Source organism: Bidens hawaiensis, unplaced genomic scaffold (assembly GCF_021521415.1).
Source record: "Bidens hawaiensis isolate Kalapana, Puna unplaced genomic scaffold, B.hawaiensis_p1.1 tig00029359_1, whole genome shotgun sequence".
Lineage (NCBI taxonomy): Eukaryota > Viridiplantae > Streptophyta > Magnoliopsida > Asterales > Asteraceae > Bidens > Bidens hawaiensis.
Window position 1 is genome coordinate 122,913 of NW_027494861.1, and position 25,790 is coordinate 148,702.

Sequence of the window (25,790 nt, forward strand, 5' to 3'; positions counted from 1 at the left end):
ACTTCACCATTGGGAGGCTTTCCCTGCGGGAACAGCTGGCGTACTGCGCGTAAGGTCTTCATCTCTGAGCATGGTGGGTCATGCGGAACCAGTTGGTCCTTGCGCAGACGTCCCTCTTCAAGATGAGTCTTGTGAGTCCAACTGGGCTCTGCTGAGACCTACCTCTTCAGGTAAGTTGTTGGTAAATGGAGTGACTATAAAGAAACGAATATACTCTTTTCCTGGATCCAATGCATATGGGCAACTGCATTCCACCTGTTCGACAAAAATCCTCAGTCACGACACCTCCATTTTCACCAAGCAAGCACCAAAACACACATACAAATACTAAAAGACACACACACATATGTGCATGCCATGTGGAGGATCTAGATTTAAGTGTTTAACTACTAGTGCTGTTGACTCAAAAGCAGAATCTTTAGACTATTTCTTTATTTTTGTATTGAGCTTTTTAGTAACATGGGTGATGGTAGTTAATTGATTATCTATAGAGATTGTTCTTAACGCGGTAGAAGTGAGAGTTAGAATTATCATTGTTCAGGGTGTAAGCATAAATTATTATTAGTCAGTCTGCATAGCTAGGATTATCCTCGCCACTTTTTCAGACACATGATATACGACTCGTATAGCTTCATACAAGTCGTATGGAACTTTCATACCAGCCAACGTGCAAGATGTGTCAGTTATGTCGTTGGCCATATTTCTATACAAGTTATATATGCCGTGTGATTTATACAACTCGTATAGGGTCATATAATTTGTATAGACAATATAATTTTGGACTCATACGAGTCGTGTGAGTCAATCTCGTATGCGGTGGAGAAGGATGGTGAGGGCCAGGGGTGGCCCCGGCTCCCCAGTGCTTTTTGGCGCAGTAGTGTAAATTTATCTGTGTTTTGCCAGCATTTTTCTGTATGTAGTATAAATTTACCCGTTTTCGACCAAAATTTTGACCCCACCCCCCTCGTTTATGAACTTTTTAAATACATTTTGAGTCGCCCCGGTGTTTTCATCCAAGTTTCGCCACTGCTTTTATGATAATTCGTATGGGAACATAAAAGTCGTGTAAGTAAGGTTGTTTAGATAAATAATGGTTCTCGTATGGACCTGTACGATTCGTTTAAAGGAACTTCATATAAAACAGTCAACGGTCACTGACACTTATATGAGTCGCATAGGTGAGCTTTGACGTCGAAATAGGATGCCAGGCCAGGCCAGGCCAGGCCGTCTGAATAGCCAAAGCCTTACTAAAATTCAATTTTTTATTAAATAAAATGTGGGACCCAATTTGGTTGTAATTAATTGATGTTGGGTTTGTCCCATGGCACTCCATACTTTATTTTAATTAAAAAACCACCCCACAAATAGAAAACAGTGAACAAGAAGCCACCATTATTGCTTTTCCTGTCATCTTCAAAAAGATGACACACCCGACCCGACCCGGATGGGCTTCATGACTCATCTGCCTAATTCTTTATGTTTTGACACCTATCTCTTTGTGGGTGTTGTGTTTTTATCAAGAATCTTGAAATTAAACATGGGTATTTGTTGATCAGCAGCCATGGCTCCTGCTGGGAAAGCTTTAGAGTTTTATCAAGAAGCCAATGAGTGGTAAAGTTTAAAACTTTTATATAATTTAATGATTTATGAGTTGCTAAATGTTTGTTTGAATTCATTAGAATTAGAAATTTAGAATCTTGATCATGTTTGGTTTACCTAAATTGAATGCTTGGCGAACATATTGTTTTTTTTTTTTGTTGTATCAGGTTTTGTAATGCAGGTTTGCCAAGTGACATAACTGTTGTCATTGATGGAGTTAAGTTCCATCTACACAAGGTATGTTTTGTTCATATTAACTGTAATTATAAATATCCACATTTTGATATTGTTTTTTGCATTTATTGTAAATGGATATAAAGTTCATGATTTTATGTATAAAAATTGAGTCTTTAAAAGCTAGAGGTTGCGATTTTGGCCCGTTACGAATGATCAAGATAAAGTGGTTAGTGCATAACTAACACATTAATCATCTATGAAAAAAAGGAGAAAAGAGTGTTTACGGGTCAACCCAGCCCGACCCAGACTAAAAATGACTCGTTTTAATCTAAATATGTTTGACCCGTGATCAATGCTATATATGAATCATTAGAAGCTAGAGGTTGCAATTTTGTTCCGTTTTGCATGGGTTGATTTGAGTTGTGCTTTTCTCAAAATATGTAACGAGTCAAATGGTTAGCACATAACTAACGAATTAATCATCTATAAAAATGGATCAAAAGTGTTTACGGGGGGGTCAACCCAGCCCGACTCATACTAAAACGAGTCGTTTTAATCCAATCCCGTTTGACCCGTATCTGTTTTGTTTTACTAGTTTCCCTTATCATCAAGATGTGGAAAGATAGAAAAACTAGTCGAAGAAACTCTAAATACCGATCAAGACTCTCACACCATCACCCTAGAAAATATTCCCGGTGGGCCAACCGCATTTTTAATCATTGCAAAATTCTGTTACGGTGTTCGCGTGGAACTCACACCAAGAAACATAGTTATCATATGTTGTGTGGCAGATTATCTTGAAATGTTTGAAAACTATGGAGACGACAACTTATTCCTGCGGGCCGAAAATTATTTCCACAAACATGTGCTAAAAAACTGGAAAGATTGCATGGTTGCACTTCAAAGTTGTGAGAATGTTATGACACAAGCCGATAATTTGCAAATAGTTAATAAATGTTTGAACGCAATATCAATGATGGCGTGTACGGATCCAAGTTTGTTTGGGTGGCCAATGATGATGTATGGTCGGTTACAGAGCCCGAATGGAAGTATTTTATGGAATGGGATTAATACGGGTGCAAGAATTAGAAGCTTGGAATTGGAGTGGTGGTTTGAAGATATTTCATATCTTAGTGTGCCTTTGTTTGAGAGGCTGGTAAAAACTATGGAAGCTAGAGGCCTTCGGCCCGAGAAGTTAACAGGTGCGATAATGACCCGATCTTTATTGGGCTAACTGCATATAAAGTAACCAACTTTGGTCTGGTTTCTGTTTTGGTAACATTAACTAACTTACCTTTAAAGTTTGAATTTTTTTGTTGAAGGTAGTTTACTTATGATAACGGTTGACTAATCAACTGCTAAATCATCAATTTGACCGGTTAACGGGTCAGATTACGTTAAATCGAATATTTTGAAATCTGGGTTACCTTAAAGTTATAATTTTTTAAACTCTAATTGTTGTTTTTGAAAAAATTGGTTACCTAAATTAGAAATTGGAGCAAAATTTTAATTTAATATGCAGTTAGCTCAAATTTTGTGCCTCTCTTTGAGAAGAACCTTTATTGTATGATCAGCATACAAGGTAATTAGCAGTCTAAATAGTATATTAAAAATGCAGACTTGTAGCCTAATCTTGGAAAATAAAATATATCTATAATGGTGGTAATAAAAACTAAGGGTGTGAATTTCTGACACGATAGACACAAACCTATCACGGAATCCACAGATTTGGATTTATCTAAACTAAACGGGTTGTGTTCCTGTCGAGCCCGGTGGTTCGCAGGTTGACCCGTTTAATCCCATTTATCAATTTGGGTGTTCTTGTGCCAAAATAAATGTGTAAATTTAGAAATTTAAAGTATTAATATGCTAAAAGACACAAATGTACCAGTATAAAGGTCTTTTCTTGGGTTAAGCGGGTCATGTTCATGCCACGTGCCGTGTTCGGGTTCATGTGTGTGACATGATTTTCAGGTTCGTGTAAAATTTTCTGGTCTACATGTCAACACATCAACACGACTCGTTTAGCAGCCCTGATAAAAACATATATTTTACTTATTTATCTTATCAAACGAAATATATGGAGATTGATATGCTGCATAAAATTTGATCAACTAATATCTTTGAACATTGCTGATTTGATTTAACCCATCAAAGATAAACTATAACCAATATTGAACCGTTTTATCTAAATGGGTCAAAAATTTCCACTTCTACCCATTGACATTATTCGGGATTTTCCTATTATTTTCAGAAGCTATTATGTACTACACTAGAAAACATCTTCACGGGTTAGGCAGATGGCAAAGCGGGCAAAACACCAAAATCAAGTCAATCGCAAGTTTCAGCATGAAACCAGCGATTGTCGATCAACGGGTTCTTCTAGAAACCATTGTAAAACTTCTTCCAGATAAAAAGGGAAAATCTTTTTGTCGGTTCTTGTTGGGACTGTTACGGGTTGCTTTGATTTTGGGCGTTAATGACACATGTCAAGATTCTCTTGAAAGAAAGATTGGAATGCAGCTGGAATATGCAACACTTGATGGTCTTTTGATTCCCACATATTCAGATTGTGATACTTTATATAATACTGATTGCGTTGAAAGGATTATTAATTATTTTTTGATGGATGAGGAAAAAGTTGGTGTTTTTTCTCCAAGATCAATTGTTTCAGAAGGATCAACGCCATCTGTACCGTTAAGGAAAGTTTCAAAGACTTTTGATAGTTATATGGCGGAAGTTGCGTGTGATGTGAATTTGAAACCTGAAAAGATGAGATCGCTTGCTGAGATTCTTCCGGAATCTGCTAGATCTTTGGATGATGGACTATATAGAGCTTTGGATGTATACTTCAAGGTAACGGGTCAAAACGGTCTGCTTGAGTTGATCTACAACATTTTTTGTCCAAAAATATTAGATTTTTAAGAAGAAACCAGTGTTTCATATCTGATTTTGAAAGTTTTATATTTCAGTAAGGGCTGATTGTGTATAAAAAGGTAAAAAACTTTGGCAGAATTTCTTTGTTAGGTAACCAACTGCTTTGAGATCATAGAAAACTGTCATAGTTTTGTAACTATCATCTAAAGTAACCGACTTTCAGAAATTTCAAGTCTCATTTATCTTGCCAAAATGATAATGTGGCAACTAACATGTCGAAAAACTTTGACCATGTTGACCTTTTCTGTCATAGATTACTCAAAAAATTTTAAAACTTTGAAGGCTTGTGAAATAAGCTGGTTACCATATCAGATTTTTTATTGCAGCTGCTTATCTTTTATCTTTTTTCCCTTTCAGGTATAATATTTTATTCCATATAAAATGATTTAGGAGGTTTCATGCATTAAATAACACTTTTGTTGGCTTTCGACGCGTTTGTCCCGTTTCTTTTATTTTAACGCGCTGGTGATGAAACATAATCATATGTTAGGGAAACCAATCTTGATTGTTTGATATCTAGATTATTATTTATTTATTTTAGTCCACAGGCCCGTTATAGGTTTTGTTTAGGGTTTCTGGTTTTATATATATTACGGATTTCCCTTCCATTGTAATCACAGTTATCCTATATATTAATCCAGTTTCTTTTACATTAATTAAATCAAATTTTATTTAATCATGCAGGCCCATCCTTGGTTATCAGAGCAAGAAAAAGAACAACTTTGCCACGCCTTCAACTGCCAAAAGCTATCTATTGAAGCATGTGCTCATGCTTCACAAAACAACAGCCTACCACTTAGAGTTGCCCTCCAAGTATTATTCTTTGAGCAACTTCAGCTAAGAGCAGCCTTAGCTAACGTGGCAGATGACGAAAACGCCCCTAGTTGTCCATCGACAGCTGGCCAAGTTGTACAAAGAGACGGGTGGGTCACAATCGTGTGCGAAAACCACGTCATGCGAATACACATGGAAAGATTGCGGGCCAGAGTTGTGGAACTTGAACAAGAGTTTAATAAAATGAAGGAAGAAATGAAGAGTAAGTAGAACACATAATGTTCTAGAACCTTCTCGGTTTCTTTCTAGAACATTTGGAAAGTGCAAACTTCTGTTAGATTCATCAGGTGCGAAGGAAGATGTTGTGGAAAGCGTGGGGCCCGCCACGCCACGTGGGTCGGTTGACCAGCCTCGGCCATCGCATCATTTGAAGCAACGCTGACGTGGAGGAAGTTTGAAGTCTTTGTAAGTAATATATGGTTTATGATACCAGAAAGTCCATCCCAGATGTTTAGATGTTGATGACGTGGACATCTGTTATGGATTTTTGACCCCAAAAACGCTTATATCATCAGATGATTGGGCTCGATTCATGCTTATTCTTTTGTTATAGCAGGTTCAGTTTTAAGTATATAATACAGGTGTGTGATGAAATTGTAATGATAAATATTATAGTTTTTTTTGCTTTAAAATAGTAAGATATGTTTCTTTGTCTTCTATCATTCTCACACACCGATACGGTTCCATCTCAAAAGATTTACTTCAATAGTTATATGTTAATTCTATAGGGGGTAAAAAGGGCAAAGTCTATAAAAGGTTAGGAGTATTATTATAAATAGCAATGAAACTAATAGAGAGGGGGATTTGAGCGGTTAGTTTGTTAGGCTCCGGCATGTGCAGTGAGAGAGGGCATGTCCCTGGAACCTTCTATGTAATTTCCTTTAGTTTCTTTATCATTATCCATCTATAATAACAATCGTTCCCCTGTTTATCTTTAATTTTCATATTCAATTTCATAATCAATTGATAGCATAACCGTTTCCTATCACACACATTATAGTAAGAATATAATGTGCAGTTCAATTGCCTAAGCCTACATTCCATGGCTAAAATTGTAATTTTGCTATTATAATTCCTTATTTTTATGAATTATGCTACATTGATAACACTTAAATGTCTTCTTAGAACATCTGTTGCATCACAACTATTGATTTGATGTTCAAACTTTTGTTTACGAGCGTATATTGTATTAACTACACAAATTTAATAGGCGGAAGCGGAATGCATTGACAATACACTATTACACTTTGGTTGCCTTCAACCCGTTTAGGCCTAAGCCCATTTGACCTGTTTCCTTGTTAACTAACTAAAAGAGAAAGAAAGATACCCATTAAGATCATGCTCATAGAGAAGGGTGAGACAATGGTAAACCTTTTCTCTATCTCACGAGATAAAAAGGTGTTCCACTCCCAATGACACTCGGCTAAAAAAATATACCCATATAAAAAGACACGTAACATAGTGTAAATAAAAAAAACAAAAGTACTAATAATAGTAATACCTACCTGTAACAAGTAGCGATAAAACCGGTAACACTAGTATTGAGAGTAGAGTAGAAGAGAAACGGAAGAGGAAAGAAAAGGGATCACGAGCTATTTTGAAAGTACCTAGCACCACGAACAAAACGGTAAAAAAGCTAACATGCTAAGACAAAGCTTAAACAATGCTATACTCACCCTAAAAAGCTCTAATCTTTATCATTCGTCGCCTGGAAATTTTATTATTAACCATGTTTTCAACAAGGTGCAAGTCTAACAAATGCTGTCGCTGCCACCAAACTGTTTGAAAATATCATTTCTTATCTGGTTCAACCTTTTTATAAACTACTCAGATAACTTTAACTACTGATTCTAGCATCTAAGACTATCCATGTAACTCATTCATATAAAAAATGAGTTATATTACTACTTTGCTACCCATGTAACTCATTCATATAAAAAATGAGTTACATTACTACTTTGCTAGATCTAGCGTGCCACTTAGCATTTGTTACATGCAAGACATAAAACCAAGTAACTCATTCATACAAACATGTATATCTTCAGAAACCTTAATAAACACACCACCAAACAAATACGACAAGGGATATAAAAATGTCACCTATCCATTACGTCTCGGGTCGGGTCACCAACGTCACATTGCGCTATCCAAAAGGTATAAATGCCCCACAAAACCAAACGGGGGTTAAAAACAAGTATATATATTTAAAAAAAATAAAACACAATCTAATCAACCATAAACATTTAAAAAATAAAGCTTCAACATACACCAAACTTCCATGAAACCCGCCCGCACCCCTCTCCCCACAAGCCGCAATGTACATGAACAACAACGGCTTGCTGGCGGTTCGAGGGGTCCACAACTTCACTAGCACCACTCCCGACAGTTGCCACATTTCCACCCTGTTTCAGGCTCCCAAGACGAGTCTTCCTCCCACGGTGAGCACTCCTGGTGCAGCCACAAACCACAGGTCTGGCAGAACAGGTCCGGGCACGGGTCGGTTTGTGAACACACCTTACAAGGCACCATTTCAAGCCCAGTCTCTATAGAAAACATTGGCTCTTGTTGATCATAAGTTATGCCCATTTGGAACTGATCAGGGTTACAATCATCTGTTGCCGGTCCTGCCACATTTACAGGTGGGTCCTCGGGCCCACCTGGTGGGACACCGTCATCGGATGCAAGTAACTCATTGAAGGAAAAATATGTTTGTGGTTCGAATTCCATGTCTTCATAATTTAGATCTCCATAATCAAACATCATATTATCCGCAACCCCATTTGTGGAAACATCCCATTCCACAATCAGAGTTGACGAGTCCGCTTCCGGGTTGTTGGGTCCCGCGTAGGTGTCGGGATTTTCAAAACCAGGATCGAATTCCTTTTCCGGTTTAATATGTCTCCTGACCGGTAGCTTCTTGGGCCCGTTGACTTGGTCATCGTTCCAGTTGACTTGGTCATCATTGAATTGATCAACTGTTGTATACGAATAGTAAGGATTTTCATTATCTTCTTGAGCATCGGTCGTGTCTTCCTGGTCAAACACCGGATTCGAATCAAGATCCCAGTCATCATCTAATAAGTCATCATTTGTTTCAGAATCAAAATCAAAATCGGAATCAGATTCTAGACTCTTCTGCTGCTTTTGACTCTTGGCCATGGCTTCCTTTTTCTGCTCTAACTTCGCACGGGTCTCGGGATCCGTGTAAGGACAAATGGGTATCCGGATCCTTCTACACCTACAACATTTGTACCCGTACAATTCCATTATCTGTGACTCATGTAAGTCAACCGAGTCAGCATGAAACCAGCCTGCAAATGCACATAATCATGTTAAAACCTAAAAATTAAAACCCATAAAAAATATTAAAAAGCAAGATTAATAATTAAGAGACTTACATTCACATTTCTCGCATCGAATATACATCAGTTCAGGGTTATACGGTTGTGTGCACAGGTTGCATTTAGGTGCCAGCAAATGCCCATTTGGATTACCCTTCAATAGTATATTGTTTATCCTAAATACATGCCCGGTGTCATAATGGTTCCTTTTCTTCCAAATCAATCCCAAACAAAACTTGCTGGCTTTGCTGTTTTTTGGTCTTGACCCCTTACTGGAACTAAAAAGTTTTGACTTTTGGTCAACGGACTGCAAGAGACGGTTTTTACTACTTCTCTTTCCGCTTGTACCTTTTTTGGGTTGATTGGGTGTCGGATTGGGATAACTTAATGGTCTTTCATGACCGTTTTGTTTTCCTACTTTAATGAGTGATGTTGAATGTTGACTTTCTTGACCTTGCAATAGCAAAGGACTAGTAGGAGAATCGCCAACGATCTCGTTTTTAGGTGTGGCATCTTTTTCGATGTGGCATCGTCTACAAGTGATTATAAACGCGACAAGTGCAGCCGTTTGAATGTTTGTGCCAACAGCACACTGCTCGTGACAATAACCTGATGCACCAAAGATATTTATCACAAGAATAATTTAGATATAGAAACATGTAGGTTTAGATAGTGCATAAATAAAAGAGAGTATAATAATAAACAAAAATGTGTAAATTCCAAAATCTGGCAGAAAGTTCTTTGTAAAATCAAATTTATATTAATACGTGAAATAAAAGCTAAAGATTCCATTTTTAAAGTATATATGAAAATAATGTGATAATTATGAATAGAAAAACAGTAAGGTCACAAAAACAAATCTAAATCTTGAAAAAAGGGTTTTATAAGATTGTATGCATTAAAAACACTTTGATTGACTTTCAACCCATTGATCGGTTCCACGAGTCTTTTCTATTTGACCCATTTGAGACCAAACACAACCCAAACAAACCCATCCATAAGTAAACAAGTAAGCCTGTAAGCAAACATGAACGAGGCATGTTCATGTTCATTCATTTAACTTTTAACCAAACAAAGGATTAAACGAATGAGTTTTTCTTGTTCGTGCTCATTTGTTAAGAAAATAAATGTGTTCATATTCGTTTATGCCCGTCCGTTAATTGTATACACGAACGCTTCACAAACATAAACAACAGAATATAACTGAGCAAACACCAATTACTAGTAAACATGAATATCCGTCTGTGGGGTCTAAAAAATAAAACTAGACAAATTGTAATAGGGATTTTATGTTTATAAAACTAAACTGAGTTGTAGTGGTCCTAACAATTTAAATGAATACATAAACAAACAAACTTGAACAAATGATCATAAATGAGCGAACGTTCACGAACATAAATGAAAAAATTAAACATGTGTTCATGTTCGTTCGTTTAACTAAATGAACAAAACGGTTTTTCATGTTTGTTCGTTTATTAAATAAACCAACATAAACAAGCTTCCTGCCGAACAGTTCTCTGAACGTTTGGTTTGTTTACAAGCTTATAAACAAGCCAAAATGGTCACGTCTAGAAAGGACAACTACAATATAAAGAAACGCAAACAATTCATAATTTTATATAAAAATAGTATGTCCAGTAACATACCTTGGCATACACTGCACCTTGCAGCAACCCTAATTAAAACAAAACAGAAAACCTTATAAGTCACGGGTTATAAAGCTATAAAACAAATTCCATAAAAACATTAAGGCTGATGAAAAAGCACATTACCTGAACGAAACATCACGTTGACAAAAGGTGCAACAACACTTCCCCGTATTATCCCTCTTCTGCTCTAGAAAAGAAAATATATTCTTGCCAGAAGCCTTTAACTGCTTTTTGGTCAACTTTGACAATTTCGTCACGTGTTTGATATCAGATATTGGCAACTTTGCATCTGCAGCAACTACCATTTCATACTCTTTGATAAGATATAGCGGAATGTGCGTTTCAAGAAACCAGTTTTTTGACTTTTTGTCTCCAGTTTCTTCAACTTCCAATACTTTTTTTAAAACACGTGACGGAAGATGCTTTTGGTTTTCAAAAACAACCCCGTAACTGAGTTTGTTTCCCGTTAATTTCTTATCAATAACACAAGCGTTTCTAAAAGCAGAAGCTTCTGCTTCTGGGCCTTTTGAATCTTGAAGAGGTTGATCAGGACAAACGAGTTCGTTCCATCTTACATGAAGATCTAGGTACCTAACCTGTTGCGACAGTGAAGAAAAGTTATTAACAATTATGACTCGTTAATCTCGCAACAGTGAAAAAGTAGGCATGTAAATGAACCAAACGTTCAGCGAACAGGTTGTAACCAGTCGGCCGGAAGTTCGTTTATTCAATTAACGGACGAACATGAACAAAAAAGTTTGTTCATTGAGTTAAATGAACGAACATGAACACAAGGCTTGCTCATTTATTTCCGCTCATTTAAATGCGTTTGTGTTGATTCATTAACTTTCATTTAGTTTGTTAGCTTACAATTGCTTAAGTTTGTTTCGTTACGTTCGTTAACATGTTCTTTTATATTTTTTTGGCCCACTACAATGCAGTATAGTTTTAATAACTTTTAACGCCCAACACATTGTTGTTCACATTACTTTTTACTAGTTTTAGCTCAATTATGTTCATTCAACTATGTTTAGTTATGTCCGTTTATATTGTTAATAAACGAACATAAATAAACACAACATGTTCATTTTCTTAACGAATGAACACGAACAAGAAAACATGTTTTTTAGTTATTCGTGTTCGACAGTTTGTTCAGTTAAATTTAAATGAATAAAACTCCGTTCGTCTTCGTTTGATTTGTTTACAAGCATACCAATTACCAACAAGCCACTTTTTAAAAGAATTACCTGACGAGCAAGTTCTGACGCAGTTTGACTCATGTCAACAGCAGCTCGCCAAATAAACTGTCTGTTTCTCTTGGGAACCTCAAGACCGTCAACATATTGTACACCATTTATTTTTTCACGGCCAGCTAATTAAATAATCAATTAAATTCTCTTTAACCATTTCATTAATTACCAACGAGAAGTCGGAAACAATAACCATAAGGTTGAAATTTACCTTGTCGAGCAGCATGCTTAATCATCACTTGAGGCAAAATGCCTTTTTGGAAAATGTGCTTAGAAAGCATGCCACCTCGCCACCAAGCAAAATCGGATGACAAATCGTTAACATCAGCATCAGGGACTTCAGGTATTACTGTAGCCGGTTTCCTACCAGGCCTACCTCCCCCACGTTTTTTGGCGGAACCCACCACGCTTTTAGCACTTTGACTGAGTTGACTTTCTGAAGCCGTGTCATCCACATGCCTGATCCAATCCGAAGTAAAAGCAATGTCTCGGATATTCCTCTCAAACTGCATACAAATGGTAAGATCGTATCAATAAATGCATAACATAAATAATAATAATAATAATAATAATAATAACAATAATAATAATAATAATTAGCTAATAACATCTTCTATAATTATTGATTTTTAATTATTTTTCTTTCAAATGACACTAGGTTTAGATTTGGATTGTAAATGGTTTGCTAAACAAGAATTGTCTTATTAAGAAACTAAAAGTCACGCGTTTAATCTAATAATGTGCTAGATTTTCAGGTTTTATAGTGCATAACACAAAAATGGCTTCAAATGCAATTAAAAATCTCATTTACTATTAAAGAAAGCTATTGTAGATAAATAAAACTAAAGACAAAATACTCACTTCAAGCAAGTAGGCCTTTATTTCACTCAAAGTTACAGCTTCCTCAACATGCTTCTGCCATTGATTTCTATAACTTGTATTCAAAAATGGCCCAACTGTTAAACCATGTAAACTTTCTTCCATGAACATAATAAAAGTTGCAATAGAAGCAAGACTGCCTTCAACATTTTTTGAGTGCCGCAAAGAAGAAAGTATCTTTGCAGCACCTTTAATAGCATTTGAAACAGCTGCATTCAACAAGCAACCTCTTTTGCTAACAACTGTAGCTTTACAAGAAAGACACCAACCACATCTTTCTCTAGGAACTTCCACAAGCTTCTTTTCGTAATCCGGCCAGTAAAAACGTTTAGCAGCAAGTGAAAATGCTTTTATTTGAAGCGAGTAATTAGCAGACATAAGTTTCCTGTGGTTGCTTATTGAAGATTGAGTTTGTGTGGCCAATTTTTCTTCTGATGACAATATAGCTAAACTAGCACCAGCTGATGCAGAAAAGTCTCCATGAATGTAAGCGTTTAAGTATGCTTGCGTTTTAAAAGATAAACCCATGTAAAACTTAGCCTCTTTCTTCTGAGAGGGCAAATTAGGCAAATCACATGTGCTGTTCATATTGCTTTTGTTATAACAATTCCCATTTCCAGAGACGCATGCAGCGGATTCTTCTTTTGAGTCATTTTCAGCAACACCATTAATATTCCCAGCATTAATAGCATCCAGTGAATCAGGTAAACAAAATATACTTTCAGGAATTTCCCAATATTGCAAAATACCCTTGCATATTTCCAAGTATAAACTCGTATACTCAACCGAAGAAGTAAGTGCATGCACGACTTTTTGAATATCAGCAGGTGAATAGTATCTGGCATGCGAGCCTGAACTTGAAGAAGCTTTCATCCTGCATTCATTAAACAAAAATCATTATACAAAAAGTTCATGTCACGAGGAATAAATATTGAGAATAAAACTTAGGGTATTGGAAGCATACACTAGAAGATGATCACAAGATCCCAAAAACACTTGCTCGTAAGGATCAACACCGAAAAACTCAGCTCCTTTTAAAGACGTTTTCTTGGTAACAATTGGCCCGGTTTTATTAATTGTACACTCTGGACAAAACCACTCCCCTTCAGGAATGAACGATTTCATTATATTAATACATCTTGAGTGATATGACGACGGGCATCCATCACAACATATTAATAACCCTTCCATGCCACATAAGCGACATTCATCACCATTACCGTCATCATCACCACCATCATCACCAGTATTTGATGATCCGGTAGTTTTGGAAACATCTTTTACAGCTTCAGGAACATCTTTTACGGCTTCTTGATCATTTGATAGCGGGTTCTTACGAGGACGGCCTCTTCTAGGTATGTTTTCAACATTTACAACAGCGTCATCAGGACGGCCTCGTCTAGGTCGGTTATCATCATTTACAGCAACTCTGTCGGGATCAGGGCCAAATTCAGCTTCTTCACGATTGTCTATTTCTGCCATTAATTCTGCAGAATTTGATGCGTCGTCACATAGCAGCTGCAAAATTGTTAACTTTCTACCAGCAGATAGAGCAAAGTAGTCTTTCTTGAAAACAGTAACATAAAAATCTTTCCATTCTTGCCCTTCTGCGTATCTCATGGTTGCTAGATATTGGACTACAAACACTGGCCAAGTCAATGAATCAAGCAAGCTCCAATCCATGTTTCTGAGAAAAAGAAGACAAAAATCAACGTCAAGAATCCATAAATATAATAAATGCAAGCCTTTCATTTAGAAACAATTACTTTTTAAAACCGTATCGACAAGTGAAACAACTTGACTTATAAAGTAGATACCTTTCCTTATCTTTTTGCCTTAAAATTTCATAAATTGTTTATCTTCAAGCATTCTTTGTAGAACCATAAAAAGAAGACATTAAATTATACGACCGACAAAAGACGTTTGTGTACTATAATTCTTCGGCTTTAACTTTCTAAACAAAATTTCTATGGTTTGCATGAAACTAACCATATGTTTCATATATACAGTCTCATGCTTCTTTAAAGCAGATACCTCTTCTTATCTTAATGCCTTAAAACTTCATAAAATTTTCAAGAACTACCATAATAGGAGAAGTTTTAATATACAACCGCGAAAAGACTTCTCTTTGTTATGTTAATCTCGGATATTAACATTCTAAACAAAAAACCAATGATTTGCATGAAATTAACCACACGTGTTACGCGATGCACTATTTAAAAAGTAATATCATGTCAATGAATACCTTTGGCATTTCAATGCGAGCTCGGAACCTTCTGAAGCAAGAATTTCCACATGACTCTTCAACGCACGAATAAGAGCAACATGAATAGCATCCAACAGTGTATTGTGGACAGAACAATTAAGAGCACCAACAAACTCATCAAGTCCAAAAGGACTTAAAAACAAGCACACGCTAAACGACCTCAAAAAGCTATATACAGAAAGCAGATACGACACGTCCTCCTCAGGGACCCCAAAATTTCCCGAAGACGGCGGCAATTGTGGCGGTGGGACCAACGGACGTTCAACCTCCGCCACCACATCAGCAGCCTGCTCATCATCACTTAAATCAGACGATTCACCATCCACCTCAGCAGACTGCTCAACAACCGAACTTTCAACCTTATCAGCATTAGCTAACTCACCACCATTATCACTAACCACGGTTTCAACCTTATTAACCGGCTCACTTTTGGATTTTCTCAACAAATACGCATCTAACGACTTCTTCCGTTTCCGAAAAGCGGCATCCATCTCACTATCCTTAACAAGAAGCCCTTTCACTTCACGTGTCTCCAAATCCTCACAATCTCCATCTTCATACTCAACCCTATACAATCCCGTATCATACGAAACAATCTTCCCTAAAAACTCACCACTTCCTTCAAACTCCTTCTTCACATACCGCCCGATCAACACCAACGTCCCCGTCCCACCCGTCCCGTTCCCGACCACCCCCTTCTTCCCCGCCTTACCTCCATCTTCTCCATTCCTCCTCTTCCTCTTCCTTCCTCGACGCTTAACCACCTCAGGCTCCATTTCCCCCAACCGATTCAGATCCAAATTCAATCAAAACCTAATCCAATCAACAATGACGTCACTTTTAGATTTTCACAGATCCCAAACACAAATCAATGGTTCATAAACAACAAGAAACAATAAAAATCCAAGCTTTAACAAAAATCAAGAACACCCAAATTGCAAATCGACCCGGAAAGATCAAAAATCCAAGCTTTAACAAAAATCAAGAACACCCAGATTACAAATCGACCCATAAAGATTAAAGATCCACGCTTTAACAAAAATCAAGAAAACCCAGATGAAACTGACCCACACAGATTAAATCGAACGGTAACCTAAAACGATGCATAATTTATACGACTGTTAATCGATCGATGCAGAGATTGAATCGTACCTTGTGGAGAACAGTTAGCCGCCGGTAATAGATCGATTAGGGTTTCATTTCCGTCAGCGATGTGTGTGTATATATGTGTGTGTGTGTAGATTAGCCCTATAGAGATAGATATACTGAATAATATTATTGGGGTTTTCAGTATACAATTACACTCTTCTTCTATTCTATGTTATGTATATTGATGATGGTTTTTAGCTTGACTCGTTCGAGTTAGCGGACTCGTGACTCGTCCGAGTTGTAGTTGGAGTTTAAATTTGATTATTATTTAATTTTCCCTCCTTTTGTTTTAAATTAATGGTTTTGATTGTAAGATTTTGTTCCTAAGTTACCCGGGTATCTTTGGTGAAAGAAGTGTGGTAGTTGGATATATAATTGGATATAGATCTTTTGTGAAGTATTTTTAACGGTTAGGGTGCACGGAATGAGATTGAGATGACGGGACGAGGTTGATTTAGCGGAGATATGAGTGAGAAGTAGATGGTGTGAATGGAGATGGTGGATTTAGGGGGAATCAATCTCAACCAGGTTATGAAGCAAAGAAGGAAAAAAGAGATCGGTGAGAAACAGGAGATTGTGAACACCGTTCTATGAACGAGTTATTGATGCTAAAATATTTGGGAGATCGGAATGCTAGGAGTTTCGCCCGTGCACCCTTACGATTTAGAGGATGACAAAATCGTAGAAAATAGAAAACTAGATATGAATACAAAATCGTAAATCATGGTTTCACCGGGTGTTATAAAAATAAATAACTTTTATATACTTTATTGTTTTTAGAAATAAAAGTTATACTATAAGATTTAGCATTTTACCATGTTTAATTTAAGTAAAACATTGCTATATGTTTTTTTTTAAATGCCTTTTAAAAAAACATATATTGCTAATATATGTTGCATAACTTTGGTGTATATATTACGTGGCAAAAAGTTTTATCATATTTAATATAAGTATAAATATTGTTAAAATATTGTTGCCGTGTGTGTTAAATATCGGAGGTCTTAATAGAAGTAGATTTGTTGTCTCTTAAGATAGAGGAAATGTACATCTTCTTTCCACCTTTTTTATATAAATGTAGTTTATTTGGTATATTTGTTTGTTATGTGCATGTGCGCGTGCATGTATGCGCACACGTTTATATATATATGTGGGTGGGCGGTGGTGTGTTTTATGGTCAAGTCAAATAAGACTATATCCTTAATATAATAATTGCTAATTTTATTTTTGTCAAAGTACCTACAATTTTATGGATGTTTGAGACTGAAAAATACATCAATTGACCAAACAAATATGCAAGAAAATATGGCAAGTAAATACTCCATGTTGGTTCATATTTCAATTATGTCATGGGTAGATTGATACACCATGGCGTCTCACTTTTATATTCAAGTACTTCAAGTGTAAAAAAGACGTTATGCAAAGAATGGGCATGTGTTTTCTACGAGAATGAAGTTTTAAGTCTGTGTTTAAAACAAACCAAAAGAATTCATTTATATATGGGTGAATTATTACAATTGTTTGATTGCAACATTGCAACTATTCGTGAATAATGCAACACGGGAAGTAATAACAGTCGGTATTTTTATCCATGAAAACTTTAGCATTAACTGGTTTACTATTGACCTAAGTTACAACTTTAGATAATACTACTCAACAATTCATATTGCTTGTAGTTAATATTAAACGCAGTTACTACCGTCCAATTGTAATTTATTATTGTTTAGTAGTAACCTATTAAAAAGGAACTTATTTACCATTAATCAATGGCAACTCACTATCTTATTTGCCATCACTCGACAATAAGTTACTACTCGGGATTAAGTTGTCACTGCTCAGTACTGATAACACAAGACAAACGATGTCTTCGGAGTCGCATTATGACCTCCTTTATTTATTGTCACTCGTCTTGTTTGAAATTTATACATGTAAAGTTATCATACTTTCAAATGCGTATACATTCAAAATCATTTCTATCACGATTGACTTCAGGACCCCTTCGAGAAGTTATTAATTGACTTTGTTTAACGTCCCATGCTACATAGATGCTGTCATCTTGAGTTCGACAGCCATCTAACATTGTTTCATCTCGAACAGGACTTGTGGTATGGTTTCGTGTAGAATCACTTGATTTGTAGTTTAATATCCAAATTCATAATAAACTAGTCACTCGCCGACATAAAATATTATATCTGTTTGCTATATTTCACACATCTTAAAATAAAAAATAAACTAAACAAGTAATATTTATTTTATGCAAAAAGGTATATATTTTTTATTTTTATAAATCATCCCAATTGATATATTTTTTTTATTGAAGTTACAAAATAGAAAAGTGATTTCAATTAAGTTATAGGAACAAGATTCTTCCTAGGATTCCCTCCAATTCTGAGTCAACTCGGATTGATGCTACCGTTACCAATAACAGTGTTTTTATATTTTAAAGTTTTTGTCCAAAGCGAACAAGTATGGTTTTTGAGCTACGAAAGGCACCAAGTTAACCGACTACAATTTTGGCGGGAGTAGTGTAGGTGAGGTATTACTTTACCCGCCTATTTTATATCACTTTTGAACGTGTCCCGTTTTTTTATTTTATTTTATATTTGATGCAAATTAGAATATGAACATTATTTTAGATTTTATGTTTTATATATTGTATATACTCTATTATGTGTTTGATTTAACTTTTATTTATATAAAAATTATACGAATCAGTATAGTTATAGAAGTATGCAGTAAATATGTAACGTTTACTTATAATCTAACCTTTAGTTGCAATATATATAATCTTTTCGAACAAACAAAATTAAACTGTCACTGCTTAGACGACATGCGTACAACGATGCTTGATACATGTTTATACAACCGATTATTGTTATGATTGACAAGAAGGTAGAAAGAGATAGAATAAAATCGACTCAAAATGTATTGGCTATATATATAATGTATTGATTGGTGAATTTCTTTGGTATCGAGACTAAATACCCTCATAAATAATATACGGACAATTAATATGTACTTAAAAAAGAACTCTAGGACCTCATAAGGCCATACTTGCAAGTCATCTTTGTAACTTTGTTGATCTTATAATATCACTAGCTTCACTAGTAATATCACCGAATTCAAACAAAATAACTAGGTTTATATGCTTTTGTTTTGGTTTTAGACTTGCGTTGTTTGAACTTGATGATACTGTCTCTAAACATAAACTTAAAACATAAAATGGATTTTTTTTTGCTAATGATTTATTTTTTATTTTATTGAAATCGAAAACCGAACTACATTTGGATTCGATTCGGTTTTGAACTACCTGAATTCGAATCGATATTCCGTCACAACGGAACAAATTCGAACCGAATAAACCGGCTTGAGTAAACCGAGAACCGACAGTGGACTTTACCTGGATACTGGGAATACATGGTTTTGAATTATTTTTGTTTGGGTATGGGCCTGAACCATTTTGTTAGGTATCTTTTTCAGGAGCGGCTCAACCATTTTGGAGTCAAGTATATTTTTCAGGAGCGGCTCAACCATTTTGGAGTCAAAACGAAGTTTATTATTTAGGTCCCCTCCCAATTCTTTTTGGTTCATAGTTGACCGATTCGATTTTAACACATCTTAATGTAGTTTATTTGCTTGCTATCCACTTGTTATATGGTCTATAAATGTTACATCAATGTGTTTTATTATGATGTGAATTGAGAAGAACTTTTGAGTGAGGATGATGAAATAAAGACATAAAGTTATAAGAAAAGGATGATATGAACAGAAAAAAAAAATAAAAAAAATGGCCAAAGTAAATAAACCCGCATTTACTAACACGTATATTAATATAGCTAGATTCACTTAGTTTAAATCTTCACCTTCTATTACTCAATTGTTCAAAAATTATACATTGCACAACTGATTTAAAATTTAAACGATCTTGATTTTTATTTTTACTCACATGGCATTTGGAACTTGGAAGTAGCCGGCATAAATTAATTTTATTGGGCTTGCCATGGGCTGAAAAATAAATAATAAAAGTTAACGAACACGATTTTGGTAGTTTAATTGGTATATCACACTTTTAAGAAAATGGGTCCTCTGTTATTTTGGGCCATAAGCCCTTGCTTGCTTCATCGACAATCTTTATTAGGCCGGCCTTCTTGTTTGTACAAACAATAGATATTTATGTGCTGTTGCTTTTTAAGACAAAAACTGTCTGCAATTTGATTTCATCTGATTTTATGTTTGCAACTGAAGATGTGGTTTGAAAATATAATACTGTTTGTTTTATAAACTGGGTATCGTCTGCATAAGCTGAAAATTAGTTACATATCATACATATCCAGTAGATAGAAGTCATTTAACGTCTGTAGACTAGTAAATAGTTGGTGGAGGGCGGTGGACGGTGGATGGTGGTGGTGATGGACGGTGATGGTGGTGGACTGTGTTGGTGGCGGATGGTAGGTGGTGGTGGTGGGTGGTGGTGGCAGAAGGTGGTTGGTGGTAGTGACGACGGTTGTGGCCGACGGGTGGGTGGAGGTGGTGGTGATGGACGGTGGTGGTGGGTGGTGGTAGACAGTGGGTGGTGGTAGTGGACGATGGTTGTGGCCGACGGGTAGGTGGTGGTGGTGGGTGGTGGTAGCGGACGGTGGGTGGTGGCGGTGATGGACGGTGGTGGTGGCGGACAGTGGGTGGTGGTGGTGGCGGCGGACGGTGGGTGGTGGTGGTGGCGGACGGTGGGTGGTGGTGGACGGTGGTGGTGGTGGCGGCGCATGATGGGTGGTAGTGTTGCACATTGGGTGTTGATAGGATGTTAAGAAGTGTGAAGATGTGTGAAGAAGTTAAACAATAACTTCTTTTTTAAGACCATAAAAGCAATTTGCAGATCTTATTTTAAAAAACAAACAAACAGTCTTTAGAAGCTTATGTCTGCGCTCCCGCAGACATAAGCCTCCTGCAGATGTTTTAAGCAAAAACAAACACAATCTTAAACTACTAATATTTTTGTTTTTGGATGGATAAGAGGGAAACACACCTGTGTGGATGCAAGACATGTTTCTCCTCTTGCAGGCTTGATGAGTAGTGTCTTCTCGGTGGATGAAGTTGCTTTAAAATTTATTTCATTCAAAGTGACCAAACATGAAAAAACAAGCATTGACAACCAACACATGTTCGTACAATTTGCATTTGATACTTTTGATTTCCTCACGTTTGAGGCTATGGAGCAACTTACCCAAGTTCAACTGGTTATGCATAGTTAAGTTATAACTCAAAATCAATCAATGCAGTTTATAAAAATTTTGGTTTGACAATCAAGAAAGGGCTAGTGACGCACCTTGTTGTTCGTTTGACTTCTAATTCGACATTAAAGGAAATAATTATGTTACTAATTTCATATATCAAATTATATAATACATCAAAATGAGTTGCTTTTATAAATTTAGTAGTTTACACAACCCGAGCCTAGTCGGCTAGTCCGAACACATCTTAGCCTAAGCTCGTCTTGTTGGTAACTATCAATCGTGAAGCTCCATGTATTATTTAAAGTAACAATATATATAAACTAGCAAATATATTTAATAAATTAAAAAGTATAAGTTATTGGATTTCATGTCATGGATCTCATTTTTTATTGGAATAGGTTCATGTCGAGGAAGGTTGGTTTTGTTTCATGGCGTGCAACTCTGGGTAGGTTACCAACTTTTGACACTTTGGTAAAAAGGAATATTCCAGTTAGTTCGTCTATTTGCTCAATTTGTGGAGAGGTGGAGGAATTGGTAGAACTCTCTTTGTTTCGTGTGGTCTTGCTCAAATCATGTGGAACGTTATTGCCCAATGGTGTAAGCTTCCTTCAGTCTTCTTATTTAGTTTTACAGATGTGTAGGAGCTATATAAATACGCTTCATTATCAAAGGAGATGGCAAAAGTGTTCCAAGCAATATGTTTAATCGCGATATGGTGTTTGTGGAAAAAGAGAAACACGTTAGTCCATTCGGGAACTCCGATTCAAATCTCAAGCTTGGTGGAGGAAATTAAGGTAATGGGGTTCATTTGGATTAAAAGTAGAGGAAGAAAATGGAGTCTCTCTTGAGTAAATTGGTGCTCTTTTCGGGTGTCAGGGTGTGTGTGCGTTTGTAATGTATTTGATGCCTTGTTTGTTGTTTGTTTTTTCGGTCGTTGGTGGATGTTTGTTTGGTTGCTCTAGCGCCTTGCTAGTGTTTTAATATCTTGCTTTTTGTAGGTCGTTCAAAAAAAAAAAAAGGTATAAGAATACAAGTGAAACATGGGTACAGACTCCTTTATTATATTAAGTTTAATAGAAGCTCATACTCTTCTAAGTTCTACTTGATTCGAGCTTTTAGCGAAACTAATTTAGCCCACAATCAAAATAAATATTCGGTAAATTTGTTTTAATACATATCTTTAAGATCAGCTATTAGACCTTATAACCCAAACCATATTTAGGAATGGCAACGGGGCGGGTTTGGGGCGGGTTTTGCTTAACCCGAACCCGAACCCGAAACCAAAAACCATCCCCGTACCCGCCCCATTACCCGTCGGGTTTAATTCGGGGATTCCCCGTTTGGTTTTTTGTACCCCCCCGACCCGCCCCGTCCCCGAACCCGAAAACCCGAAACCGATCCGACCCGACCCGAAATTGGGAAATCAGGTCCGGTGGTGCAGTGCAGACGGCGATTGACTGATTGAGTGGATGGTGATGGTGGTGCAGACGGCGATTGAGTGAATCGGGGGCGGACTGGCGGTGGCGGAGTCTGGATGTAGGTAACCTAATCAGTCACTTTCCTTCCTTCAGTTCCTTGTTAGGCTTTCCTCGGTGGCGGAGTCTGGATGTGGCGGAGTCTGCAGACGGCGAATCGGCGATTGAGTATTTGAGTGGATGGTGTGGCTGCGGTGGTAGTCTGGATGAAAGATTGAGATTGAGTAGGTTTAGGTTTTTAATATATATATATATATATATTATTTATATTTATATTTATATATTATATCGGGGCGGGTCGGGGCGGGGGTACCTGAACCCGAACCCGAACCCGAACCCGAAACAATCCCCGAAACAATCTCCGAAACCCGACCCGAAACCGAAAAAACAAAACCCGACCCGACCCGAAATAAGCCGGTTTTCGGGTTTCCCCGTCGGATTCGGGGATTTTTGCCATCCCTAACCATATTACTTAGCCTGTTCCCAATCGTTTTAGCGTGCTTAGTAAATTTTCTCTAAACAAAGTAAAAATGGAAAAAAATCAAAAAATAGAAGTAAAATTAAAAATGGTGGCTGTGGGGTTCGAACCCACGCGCACTTATGTGCAGAAGATCTTAAGTCTTCCCCCTTAACCACTCGGGCAAACCACCGTTTTGTTAAGTTAATTTTAGTATCACTATAACTATGACTTAGCAGTTCTACTTTAAAATCGGAACTAGTCATAGGCAGGGCGATCATTGCTCCCAGGTCGAGACGAACCCACTATTATCCATATGCGGTATTGCTGTCTGGCATACTCTTTGTTTTTGTTAGAACACGTTTTTTTTTAAGTTAATTGCATTGCATAAATTAAATAGAGACGAAGAATAAAAGGCAGTTATCCGGTCATGAAAATTAACTTGAAACAAATTTAAAAATTAAAATGTTTCAGCTATGAAGTAAAGTTATTAAGACGAAATCATCAAGAAAACCACGTTTGATAAAATTGAGATAAAAATACAAAACCAACGAAGATTAACCAAGGACCTAGCTAGTGAATGAATACTATAACTGGGACTTGCCAATAGCTATTCCATCTAGAAGACATGTGTTTATTATTCGAAGGATGTGTGATTTGAAGTTGCAGTCGGTTTGGTTTACATATCGATATATCATTCCAAGACAAATGCCGTAAACAAACGATAAAACGAGTAATGATGGATGAATAAGGGAAAGAGATTAGAGAAATGATATCAAATATATTTTCGTGAATATATTTTTGTTCTCCTCTCATAGTATTATAAAAGTTGTTACAATTGCATTTTCAAATTCTCACGGGTTATTGTCATAGTATTTTTGTTCTCCTCTCATAGCGGATAAAATTGAAACGAGTAAACACGGTAAACGACGATTCGTTAATCAACCAATTTCGTATCATGCAAATCAAATTTTGGTTTATTTACATATTTTGTAATTAACTAATTTCGTATACAAAGTACAAACTTTCTATCTGAGTCGACCATTATTCATGTGTGATATTTGGTTCAAGTTTAATGTTTATCAGTGTGTGGTTGTGTACACAGGCTATGAGATTTACCTAAAAACACAATGATTCAAGGTATTACTTTTCAACACTTAAGATTTCATGAGGCAAGTCATCCTTGGCTACCAAACAAGAACTCTTCTCTTCATGTAAGAATGTTGCTTCGAGTTAAGTATCAGTTTTGATGTGAACATATATTAGCAAAACAACATATTTATAGCCTATGTTAATCATAGCCAATAGAACCACATTTTCTATTCCGTATCAATTTACTTTAACAACTTTCTATCCTTATTAGCATATTAAAGAGACTATATAGTGTGGAACTAATTCTATATGCATGCATAAAGAAAACAGTATAAAACAATGAGTAAACGGAATACTATTCTTCAGTCAATTGCCAAAAATTTAGCATGTTGGGTTAGGCTATTTGATGCCTCCTTGACCTGCAATTTTTCATTTAGTAAATTATACACGTCAGTTGGACCAATTACTTAATTGAAATTTAGATGAACAATTTTTCCATTCACATCAATTGTGGTCATTTGGCATTCTTTGCTATTCTTTCGGTCCAAATGTATACATGTTAATAGTTAAGCTAAGCTGGAACCTCATGGTTCGTTAATTAGATACCTCTTGCCAACACTTATCTTTTAAGACCTAGATTTGAGTTGCTAGCTAGTTAATTAAGTTTTATTTTAATAGTGAACTAGCATTTGAATTCGTATATTATACGAGATTTGTCAAACGATAAAAATAAATAAAATTTCTTTATTTGAAATAAAGAAATCGCAAATTGTGTTATAGAGGAAATGAAATATATAGTACAAATAATAAGAAGTTTAGAATTTCAAATTTACAAGCTTGAGAAAATCTTTTTATATATAACAATTGTTGTATTATCACAAGTATTTCCATCGTCATCCAATATCACAAGTTTAAGACCATGTCCGTTGGTTACTCTGGACAACACAAAATATAGTTGTCCATGGGAAAAAAAAGATGTAGGAGAAACAAACCAACCGTAGAAAGAGATTGTCCTTGACTCTTGTTAATCGTCATAGCAAAGCATGCATACAACAAGCGAAAATTGTCTTCTTCAAAATTTGAATGGAAACTTTTTACCAGACGGAGTCAAATAACTATATGTATAGCATGACGCTTGCCAATATCACTGCCTGATATGATCACTAACTCTATAACACAATTAATCCCATTATATAATCAATTCTTCTCATCAAGATTTCATAGTAACATAATTGAGACACCAACTTTCAGTATCAACTGGCGATTAGGACAACCGAGAAATTTTGGACCATTGAAAACATAAGGTGAATATAAGCTCGAATAAAAGTCTTGGTTTAAGTAACTAACTTGTCAATACTATCATAATTTATGCATTACTTGTGTTCTCCAGAAACATTTAAGAGTGTATTAACACTCATTGTTGAAAGCATACTTGAATAAAATGATTATTAATTTAA

General features: G+C 36.2%; 1 protein-coding gene, 1 non-coding gene and 1 pseudogene across 4 annotated transcripts; 1 reads left to right on the forward strand and 2 right to left on the reverse strand.

Annotated features, from left to right (window-relative positions):
* The first annotated feature begins 1,510 nt into the window (after positions 1-1,510).
* LOC143578834 (BTB/POZ domain-containing protein At3g44820-like) lies at positions 1,511-6,144 on the forward strand (annotated as a pseudogene). Its single transcript, XR_013143345.1, has 5 exons — positions 1,511-1,611; positions 1,767-1,836; positions 2,372-2,978; positions 4,031-4,632; positions 5,398-6,144. The product of XR_013143345.1 is annotated as a BTB/POZ domain-containing protein At3g44820-like (transcript).
* A 1,562-nt stretch (positions 6,145-7,706) lies between these two features.
* On the reverse strand, positions 7,707-16,206 carry LOC143578830 (DDT domain-containing protein PTM-like). 2 transcript variants are annotated; one of them, XM_077062300.1, is made up of 10 exons: positions 16,085-16,206; positions 14,912-15,745; positions 13,631-14,353; positions 12,649-13,540; positions 11,999-12,293; positions 11,785-11,909; positions 10,661-11,133; positions 10,535-10,563; positions 8,946-9,497; positions 7,707-8,858 (listed from the first exon to the last, which is right to left on the reverse strand). In XM_077062300.1, the coding sequence occupies exons 2-10, from the start codon at positions 15,706-15,708 to the stop codon at positions 7,915-7,917; spliced, it is 4,830 nt and encodes a 1,609-aa protein (XP_076918415.1). In that variant the 5' UTR covers positions 15,709-15,745; positions 16,085-16,206; the 3' UTR covers positions 7,707-7,914. The 2 variants fall into 2 exon arrangements, with proteins under 2 accessions (XP_076918415.1, XP_076918414.1); XM_077062299.1 differs by lacking the exon at positions 16,085-16,206 and having other exon boundaries at positions 14,912-15,858.
* Positions 16,207-23,351: 7,145 nt separating this feature from the next.
* Positions 23,352-23,434, reverse strand: TRNAL-UAA (transfer RNA leucine (anticodon UAA)). Its single transcript has one exon. It is a non-coding gene; the product is annotated as a tRNA-Leu (tRNA).
* Between the last annotated feature and the right edge of the window lie 2,356 nt (positions 23,435-25,790).